The following is an 11,295-nucleotide window of genomic DNA, read 5'->3' as shown; positions in this document are numbered from 1 at the left end:
TAGCAGTATCAGTAGTAGTATCAGTAGTAGTAGCAGTAGTAGTATCAGTAGTAGTATCAGTAGTAGTAGCAGTAGTAGTAGCAGTAGCAGTATCAGTAGTAGTATCAGTAGTAGTAGCAGTAGCAGTATCAGTAGTAGTATCAGTAGTAGTAGCAGTAGCAGTATCAGTAGTAGTATCAGTAGTAGTAGCAGTAGTAGTAGCAGTAGCAGTATCAGTAGTAGTATCAGTAGTAGTAGCAGTAGCAGTATCAGTAGTAGTATCAGTAGTAGTAGCAGTAGTAGTAGCAGTAGCAGTATCAGTAGTAGTATCAGTAGTAGTAGCAGTAGTAGTAGCAGTAGCAGTATCAGTAGTAGTATCAGTAGTAGTAGCAGTAGTAGTAGCAGTAGCAGTATCAGTAGTAGTATCAGTAGTAGTATCAGTAGTAGTAGCAGTAGCAGTATCAGTAGTAGTACCAGCTGAAGTAGTAATTGCAGTAGCAACAGTGCACACAGGTGATCCAAGAGAAAAATTTGAGATGGTGAAAACTAATCCTAGAGAATAAACTGTTGATCAGGACTTTGAGGCTGCATCTCAAACAGAGCCCTCTGATTGGTCAAAACTGCATCACATCAACGCTCATTAGCGTAAAGCTGTTCTCTGTAACTCGCTCACCGCTGGTGTGAGTTCACAGAAGCCGAAGTAGCACCGTTATCAGTAGTATTAATATCAGTAGTGTTAGCAGCAGTAATATTTACAGTAGTAGTAACAGTAGTATCCGTAGCATCAGCAGCAGAAGCGTTGATGTTCACGGTCGCTTCATACAGACTCGACAGCGGCTGATCAGACTGTGTGGAAACGCTCCTGCATCAGTGTGAGGCCTCGGTTTACTGCAGGACGAGAGATAAACATGTTGTTCAGAGAGAGAGATCAGAAACCAGAGTCAAAACAAGAATCAGCCAATCGATTGAAATCAATTAGTATTAAATAAATATTACATGTATTTAATCCGCTACGGCAGCCGGCAGCTCCTTCGGACACTTCCGGCTTTATTTCTGAAACACTTGTTTCCTCTGACAGAAATACAGTCGTTGGAAAATAAAGACGGGGTTTTGGATTGAAGCGCAGCGGAGCTTAGACGATCCACCAGCCGGATCAACCGGACCAGGTACCACGACGGGTGCTGTGATCGCCCCAGAGAAGAGGAAAGAGAGCCGGGATAGCAGCTTGGACTTAAGGCTGCTCTTAGAGGCTCGGTCTGGACAAAATGGGACTCTATTGACCAAGAACCTGAAATCAGAGACGGTTGCGCCCACGTCTTTACAGAGACCGGCTCCATCAACATCCCGGCGGATGGACCGTGTTCCGAGCTGTCAGCGCAAGAGGAGGTGGACTGATGAATGCACTGACTAATATTTCATTTATGTTTATTATATATATGTTACCATATTTAAATACACATTTAATTGTCTGTTAAGTTCTGTGTATGCAGCATGAAGGGACTACAAACCTTCGTTTCGTTCTACAACCTTGTGTTGTATAATGATAAATAAACCTTGTAAATCTATCTTGTTCCAATTTAAAATGAAGACCCTGAGACATTTCTTAATTTAAATGAAAAGTTAAACAGATAAATGTACTTTTGTTTCAGTTCCCCACGTCGCCCATCAGTTTGTTTTGAAGCTCCTGTGCTGCTGGTTTAAACAGGAGGACGCTGCTCTCTGCTGGCGTTTCAAACGACTGCATCAGACACTTGACTTTTAGTCTTCTGGTTTTACAGATATTTTATTGTACCCATATCTGTCATAGTTGGATCGACTAATAAAGTTGACCTTTAGGCTGAATGATGCTGACAATAACATATTTTACAATATTATATATCGGAGGTTTTCAAAGTGGGAGGTCACTAAGAGCTGAAATCAAAGATAGCATCTTTATTCAACATTCCTTTTCCACGCTGACCATCGCGGGGAGGGGGGGCAGGCGTTAACGGGAACAGCACATTTTTAATTAGGGTTAATGGTTGAATTTGAAGCAAAACATTTTACATCCAATCAAAGTTCGGATGTTAACAAATAAATCAGACGATGCAAAAGCGACTTATTGATATTCCCAAAGTTCTGGTCTTGACTGGTCTTGAAATAAAATCCCGAGTCCAAGACGAGACCAAGACCATCAAAAAGTGGTCTTAAGACCGGTCTCAAGTACTACAACACTAACATGAACCTGACGGCCACTGATCTGAGAAAAATGGAGAGAGGTCCTCAGAAATGTGTTTCAGGCGGGCAAGTTGCTTCCAGCCATGTCACCGCACGTTATGGGAATATTCAGCAAGACGCCGACAGCAGAAACAGCTGATCAGACGTGAGTTAGTTTTAAGTTCTGACGTAGTGAACTTATTTGGCAAAAGTGTAAAAGTGAACCCTCTTTTTCCAAGCATTGTCTGAGGGGAGGCCCACAATCCCGACTTTGAAAACCTCTGTTGATTAAACCCCCTAATACTGATTTAATGTGATTATTTATTGTGTTTCCAGACAAAAGTATTTTATAGGAGGACTGTGGATTTATTGTTACTCACAAAACTGTCTACAATCAGAAAACCGCTCATTTAAATATTTAAACAAGAAACAGAAACTGCATCACAACATAAGAAGCAAAACAACATGTCTAGTTTCAGAGCAAAATATTGATCCAATGCCAACAGCTAACTCTCACTCTCTACCTTAAAGAGGCTATACGTAAGTTTTTGATTTTAATAAATCAAATTCTCATTGCCTTGTTGTCAATGGGCTCAAAACTCACTTACAAATGAAGCACACGCCTGTTTCCTCCGTTGCTTCCATCAGCCACTATTCTGCTTTTAATGTGAGGTCTCCGGGTGGGATCAGCCCTGTGCGCTCCCGAGCCTCTCAGACAACAGGAGTCCACTAACACCATAAAACAACCGGCTCCCAGCAAAACACAGGCTCCACGTAAGGATCCAAAACTACAATAAAGGTTTATGTGCTGAAGCCCATCAGACCAAACGGGTTCAGATGATGTCGAGTTAGAACAAAGTGAACATTAGTAAAGCTGCAGAAACACAGAGAAAGTCACGTTAGCTCATCGTCTAACGCTGAGCAGGTGCAAAGTTCTATCGCTTTCCACATTACTTCACCAACTAACGCCACCAGTGTTACTATCCTGTGTACCACTGTTGATTTAGCCTGAAAGGATGTAACGGTGAAAAGCAAATGTGGAGCGATTTGTTTACTAACGTTAGCCTATAGCGATGCAGCCAGGAGCAGCTAGCTAACGCTACAGTAGCTCGGACCTGCTGCCGTTTGCTTCGTAACATTCAGTTTAGCTTTATCGTGGTTTTACCGATACCCAGGTACACAGCTGCTCCACCTCTCAGTCGCTGTAACTAACATCACTCACATAATATACAACCCAGAGGAAGAGCCATCCACTGACACTGCAGTAAAGTTACTTACTGCTAGGGTGACCGGACGTCCCCGTTTACCGGGGACAGTCCCCGGTTTTGGTGGCCTCTCCCCGTCTGGAGCTGTCCCCAGAAATGTCCCCGTTTTTAACTGTGTGTTAATCATATTACATAGACTGTGTAATAGTGATGTGTGATACCACTTAATTCCTATCCGATCCAATATCAAGTAACACCCAGGCTGGTATTACCGATAACACCGATACTTATTACATATTTTATTTCTAGTTTCTGTATTTATGAGAGAAATAAGGAGCAGCCTGTAGCCTTACCCATTCAAAATAATAGCTGCATAATGACAAGACATCAAACTATTGTCATCTTCGTGAGTTATAATGAAAATCTCCTGCTCAGAACTGCCGCTTCATAACATCATCATATTATTGTGACTTAATCTCAGATGTTTAGCGAAGTTTGCAATGTTGCCAAAGTATTTCACTGTCTTTGCACACACATCACACACAGCGTCATTATTACCTTCACAGCTAAATACAGCCAGACGTGACTGTTTACAGTCAGCCAGAGTCAGTATTCAATCTCGGGAAATGTGAAGGGCTGCAGCGGCTCACTTCAGAGAAGCTCCATCACAGAGCCGTAGAGCAGGCATGACTTTGACAGGCAGAAGGAAAAGTAGTTCCTACCAACCGAGTAGACTATAATTAGACCGTCCTGGTGACAGTTAGATACTTATGATAAAACACACGCTCACTCCAAATGACTGAGTTTAGATATCGATCCTTTTATATGAGTATCGATCCCAGAGCAGGAAAAGTTGGTGTCGATCCGCACATCACTACTGTGTAAGGTGTTAACAGACCTGAAATCAGATTGGCAGAATCACTGGACAGCAGAGCACACAGGTGTCATGCCGAAAAGTGATCGCCCACGGAAATCTGATTTCTGTGCAGCATGTTAAAGCTCAGTCACTTTACGACTTAGTTACAGCTGCATTTGTGTCAAACAGACATAACGTGCTAATAAACATCACTTTACGGTGGTGGTAATAGCAAAAGTATGTCTTTGTGACACTTTCTTTTAATGGAATAATCACAATTGTGGTCGATTAAGTGTTTGCAGTTTATAGCGTAACCAGGCCGGACATTTAGTGATTATAGCCAATAACAGAAGCCTGTTGTTGCCGACGGATTATATGTTTGGCGTATGTCTAATATCCTTATTTACATTTAGAAAACAGACTGTAGCCTATTATTAACATGACTTACTGCTGAGTTACATATAAAATAAAGACATGATCTCTTTTGCAATTATCCTTATTACTCTACATTATTTAACTTGCTGAGTACCAACAAATCCAGGCTGTTTTACCTGTTAAAATACTTTTAAATGGCCAAAACAACACAAAAAATGCAGTATTCCACTTCTCAGAAAGTGACTGCAGCCTCTTCTTATTGACTGGAAGGTTATTTCTTCCCTGAAATGACTTGATTATATTCATGAGGGTCAGATTATATTATATTTGACAAAACCACAATTGTCCCCCTTTTTTTATGTTATTTATTTTATTATGACATACTGACCACCAAACCAAAATGTCCCCGGTTTTCATTTCAGAAATCTGGTCACCTTACTTACTGCGGTTTAACTGTTATAAAGAGTGACACAATCTCGTTATAATATTCAGTCCAGATAATCTCACTAACCGTTTATTATCATCCAGTACATGTAGCTGTGCTGACATCGCTGAGCCTCCGGTGAAAGATACACAGATGATGAAGTTACTGAAAGCAGCAGGCGAGCTAACGATGTAGCACGTCGGCTAAATGCAGTAAATGTAGCGTGATCATGTAATGAGCGTGGATTAGTTCAGCCTGCAGCTGATAAAACTATTACTGTAACGTTGCAGTGGGAGTTTAGCGGAGTTTCCTGCATGTTGTGTGAAGCTGCCTCCCTGTCTGTCTATAGCTGCTGTCACTCTGCCTTTTTTCAGGAGGATTGTGCCGAAAAGCCGGTGTCTCTGAATGAAAGGTACGGTGGGAACGTTGAAGTAACAGAGCCTGAACATATCTGAGCGAAAAGCCACAGCCTGCATGCTGGTGTTTCTGCGTTAATTGCAGGATTTCTGTATGACAGCGGTTGTGTTTTGGATTATGCTCGCTCATGAGTCCATGTTTGCACGCGTACGAGCACACGCCTGGTAGCACTCTTAAAACCGCACCGCTAGTGCCCGCTGAAAACTACATAATGCCCCTTTAAATGATACAAATCCAAACAAATTTCAAAGAAATGGAGCTGGTGTGCACCTGAACACGTTTCATCCCTAAACACACTGTTGCATTTCTGAAGATGTTATTTATCGAGCAGTTTAAAAGGTGTCGTGTGTAACTTGACAACATGCAGGGAGGTGTAGCGTACCTGAACATGTCGCTGGGGTTGAGAGCAGCCAGCCAGTAGCTGTAGGAGTCGGTGTAATAGTTGCAGGTTCCTTTGTTGTGACACTCGATGAAGGGAACCTTTCTGAAGTTTTCCAGACAGGATCCAGGAGAGGCCAGAGGCTGACCCGACCCCTCCGCCCCCACTCCTGTTTCCTAAAGACCAGCAGCAAGGTCAAAGCAACACATCTGTATCTCTGAGACGAGGAAGAACAGAGTCTATGGCTTCAGACCAGAAAACAGTGCTCATATCAGATCTGAACCACGCTGATTCAGGTCCTGAACTCACCTCAGATAACAAAAATAAGTGAAACCTGAGCAGTGGAAACATCTTCTGATGTGTTTCTTACATTATGGCACAATGAAATTAAGAATAAATAAATACTTTCAAATATTAACTGTAATTAACAACACAGATTAAATAACTTTAACCCCGAAAAACAAAAGCCTTGTTTTTAGCCCTGAGTTCTGTCTGTCAGTCTTTCTTTCAGGCTGCAAACAGCCACAACCTTCATTCATAGAGGTAGGGAAGCCTTTGAGTAGCCTGAGAGGCAAAATCCAGGGCAAAAAAAGGCAGTCAAATGCACTTCTTTTTTATTACAATTCGTCATATTTAAAGTTGTGTTTTATCCTGGTTTTGGAAGAGAGTTAGTTATGTTCTTTTATTTCATGCTTTCAATAACCACATTTGTGTGTTTGAGTGAGGCGTTCGTCAGCATTTAAAGACCTCTGTGCGTTCACTCCAAATGCAGGCACGGCTAGCTTAATCACCTTCTCACAGACGAGTGAGAGAAACAGACGGTTAACGTTACCGTAGTTACCTCAAAAGAAAAGTGGTGGGCTGTATTCAAAACCGCCCAAATGTAGTATGCATTACATTACATTTATTCATTTAGCTGACGCTTTTATCCAAAGCGACTTACAATTGCTAGACATGTCAGAGGTCGCACGCCTCTGGAGCAACAAGGGGTTAAGTGTCTTGCTCAGGGACACATTGGTGATTGGACCAACGCAGCAGACGAGTCCAGCAACAATGTGAGAGGAAAGACCCCCAACTGTGAGACAGTTTAAAAGTTCTTACCGCTGTTATTCTGTCTTTACAGTCTGTAAACGTTGTAACGTTTTAACTTTAATCAAGAGACATCTGGCTCGTGATGGGCAGGCTTGTGTAACTTAGAAGCACTTTAAAAGCACTAAAAAATAAACAACAATAGTGGTATGAAAGGGGACTGTTGTCGCTTTATTATTATTCTAAATAGACATTACATTGTTGGTGTAATGTTACAGTTGTGGTTATAGTACTTGCTTTTTATTTGCTTTTATTTTATATAATTCTTATTTATCCACCAGTATACCGAAGCAAACATCAGCTACAGCTCGGCTGCAGCCTTGTTCTCATACAGATTTTAAAAAAAGAATACGTTTCAACCGGAAACTAGTAAAGCCTGGCCTAGCATGCAGCAAAATGAATCTATATATCAGTTTCATACTACATACTATACCTCAAACAGTATGCAGTACATACTGCATACTGCTGTTGCCAGTAGTATGTAGTAGGCGGTTCTGAATACAGCCGTTGTCTTGTGTCGGGTGAGCTTGTCTTGTGCAAGCTTACAGCAGCACCCACAAAACACAACGTTAGAGGTCTGTAATGTTATTATGATATGTGTAATATTTTCGGGTTATTTTGAAACTATGGCGCAGCAAATTAGACTGTGACGGGTCTCGTTAATTAATGGGAAAAACTGGCCACTCAATCATCTGACTGATGGAACAAACCTAACTGACTACAAACACATTAATGTGTCAATTATGAAAATTGATTTTACTTTAAATGTACATTTTAAATAAGAACAGCCCAAATGAACTCGATCCGACAATATCAGCTCACCATTACAAAGGAGTATCCTGACCAGAGAGGGTCCCAGCCTGAAGGACAGTCTGGCAGCGTTCTGGTCTGACTGTGGACCGCGATCACGTTGGCTCTGGCCTCACATACAATACACCTTCAACACGGGAAACACACAAAACAATAAGCCTTCAACACGGGAAACACACAAAACAATATACCTTCAACACGGGAAACACACAAAACAATACACCTTCAACACGGGAAACACACAAAACAATACACCTTCAACACGGGAAACACACAAAACAATATACCTTCAACACGGGAAACACACAAAACAATATACCTTCAACACGGGAAACACACAAAACAATACGCCTTCAAAACACGGGAAACACACAAAACAATACACCTTCAACACGGGAAACACACAAAACAATACACCTTCAACACGGGAAACACACAAAACAATACACCTTCAACACGGGAAACACACAAAACAATACGCCTTCAACACGGGAAACACACAAAACAATACGCCTTCAACACGGGAAACACACAAAACAATACGCCTTCAAAACACGGGAAACACACAAAACAATACACCTTCAACACGGGAAACACACAAAACAATACGCCTTCAAAACACGGAAACACACAAAACAATACACCTTCAACACGGGAAACACACAAAACAATATACCTTCAACACGGGAAACACAAAACAATACACCTTCAACGGGAAACACACAAAACAATACGCCTTCAACACGGGAAACACACAAAACAATATCCTTCAACACGGGAAACACACAAAACAATACACCTTCAACACGGGAAACACACAAAACAATACGCCTTCAACACGGGAAACACACAAACAATACACCTTCAACACGGGAAACACACAAAACATACACCTTCAACACGGGAAACACACAAAACAATACGCCTTCAACACGGGAAACACACAAAACATATACCTTCAACACGGGAAACACACAAAACAATATACCTTCAACACGGGAAACACACAAAACAATATACCTTCAACACGGGAAACACAAAACAATATACCTTCAACACGGGAAACACACAAAACATACACCTTCAACACGGGAAACACACAAAACAATACGCCTTCAACACGGGAACACACAAAACAATACACCTTCAACACGGGAAACACACAAAACAATACGCCTTCAACACGGGAAACACACAAAACAATACGCCTTCAACACGGGAAACACACAAAACAATACACCTTCAACACGGGAAACACACAAAACAATACACCTTCAACACGGGAAACACACAAAACAATACACCTTCAACACGGGAAACACACAAAACAATACACCTTCAACACGGGAAACACACAAAACAATACACCTTCAACACGGGAAACACACAAAACAATACGCCTTCAACACGGGAAACACACAAAACAATACACCTTCAACACGGGAAACACACAAAACAATATACCTTCAACACGGGAAACACACAAAACAATACGCCTTCAACACGGGAAACACACAAAACAATACGCCTTCAACACGGGAAACACACAAAACATATACCTTCACACGGGAAACACACAAACAATACGCCTTCAACACGGGAAACACACAAAACAATACGCCTTCAACACAGGAAACACACAAAACAATACACCTTCAACACGGGAAACACACAAAACAATACGCCTTCAACACGGGAAACACACAAAACAATACACCTTCAACACGGGAAACACACAAAACAATACGCCTTCAACACGGGAAACACACAAAACAATACACCTTCAAAACACGGGAAACACAAAAACAATACACCTTCAACACGGGAAACACACAAAACAATACATCTTCAACACGGGAAAAACACAAAACAATACTCCTTCAACACGGGAAACACACAAAACAATACACCTTCAACACGGGAAACACACAAAATTAAAGCTGCAAGCAGCGTTGGGCGGGCCCTCGCACTTGTAGCGCGTCCGCGCGTGAACCGCCGAGTTGCATATTCTGGAGCTCTGCCGGTGCGGCTGTGAATTTCCTACGCGGTTCCGACGCCGCATGAATGTGCTATATGTCACTTCCTGTGTCCCCTATGTGGAGCTACATAGCACTTGCCGCTATGAATATAAATCGGTATTGACGTGTAGATGTCTGGGGGTCAGAGAGTTATCAAGCACGCAAAGTTTTGGTTCAGATGTGAGCATGTACACTGAACAATAATGTACCCAAACAATAAAATAAATTCCTTTTATATTTCCCTGCCTTGTTGTTTATGTGTACATACAGAGGAAGAATGTGAGAACAGCACTCATTTCATCGTTACTGTGTGTTAGAGCATGGGAGAACAGTGGATACTTTTAATACAGCCCACACCCCTAATACTGTGTAACTATAACAAGTAGAGAACAGAAGAAAAAGATGTTCTTTCTTTACAACTGTCTGCATAGCTTATTCATATTGTGTAATGAATGAAAATAAATAGGCCTACTAGGGCTCCTCTCTACTTTGACATTTAAGATTAGCTTGTTTGATCCACCTTCATACACATGTGACATTACTGTACAACTTGAGAAAGGTGAGTTGTTTTCTGCTCCAGCCTGCCTAAAAGAAAAGCGTTTTTGGGATTAAATGGACTTTATTAGCTGCTGCAGTGCAGGATGAACTCAGAATAGACCCATTTCTCACCTATTATTCTAAATCATGCAACGGAGAAGAAGAAATGCATAATAAATCCTGGGACAAAATCTGTCCCACAAACTGTACAGCATGTAGTCTGATGATCAAGACTTGTGTTATAGCTGACTTGGGCAGTGAATGTTTAATTTTTTTAATTCATGTGGTCATAGTTGTCCACAACTCAATCAGAATATAAGAAGAATGTTTTATACCACCTCAGAAGGCTTCCTATCAGAAAGGTAGGAAGGTATTTCAAATGTACAACTGCAGTACTTAAATCTAAGTAATTTCCGACATTTTTGTGTTACTTTACTTTTAATAGACCCATGTAAGAGGTTTTATACTTCCTGTGAGTATAATCCAAGAATCTTATTTCATACTGTATATCCGTTGTGTAATTTGATAAATTGTTGTATGTCGTGCTCACCATCTCAGAGAAGACTCTGACTGCAACATGCGTCTTTGTAAAGAGAGAAACGGACAAAAAGTCTCTAACTCTGCCTGTCAGCGCGCTTGCTCCGTTAAAACTGAATTTACCATACGAATTGAATACGAGTGCACTCCAGATTTAGCGCAGCCAGCTGACCGTGTGCTTCTCCTATACCGCAGTTCTGTGTCCATGCATGCAGCAAACTGAAAGCATGTCTGTCGGAGCGTCTACGTGAAAAGAGAAGGAAGACATGGCTGGTGTGTCTTCAGAGTTGTTAAACACTCAGCGCACTGAAGGAAGCCATCTGACTGTGTGAGGGCAAGATCGTTGATGTCTGCAGGCAGAGTAGGAGCTCTCCTGTTGACTGTCCACCAATAGCAGAGAAGATGACCCCTTGAGACACAGCCCCTCCTATTTGCATAATGAGACAGAAATTTAAAAAGGACAGGCAGAAATA

General features: G+C 41.5%; 1 protein-coding gene across 1 annotated transcript; it reads right to left on the bottom strand.

Annotated features, from left to right (window-relative positions):
* Positions 1 to 356: 356 nt before the first annotated feature.
* Positions 357 to 7,857, bottom strand: LOC119887919 (collagen alpha-3(IV) chain-like; the record flags this gene model as incomplete). The annotated part of the gene is made up of 3 exons (XM_038698454.1): positions 357 to 867; positions 5,835 to 6,007; positions 7,743 to 7,857. Coding segments are annotated over 3 exons (370 nt in total), but the record flags the coding sequence as incomplete, so codon positions are not given.
* Between the last annotated feature and the right edge of the window lie 3,438 nt (positions 7,858 to 11,295).

This window comes from Micropterus salmoides, unplaced genomic scaffold (genome assembly GCF_014851395.1).
Source record: "Micropterus salmoides isolate LMB-PRFRI ecotype aquatic unplaced genomic scaffold, ASM1485139v1 Ms_hic_scaffold_4487, whole genome shotgun sequence".
NCBI lineage: Eukaryota > Metazoa > Chordata > Actinopteri > Centrarchiformes > Centrarchidae > Micropterus > Micropterus salmoides.
Note: the sequence above shows the minus strand (reverse complement) of the source record. Positions and strands in the feature narration are given on the sequence as shown.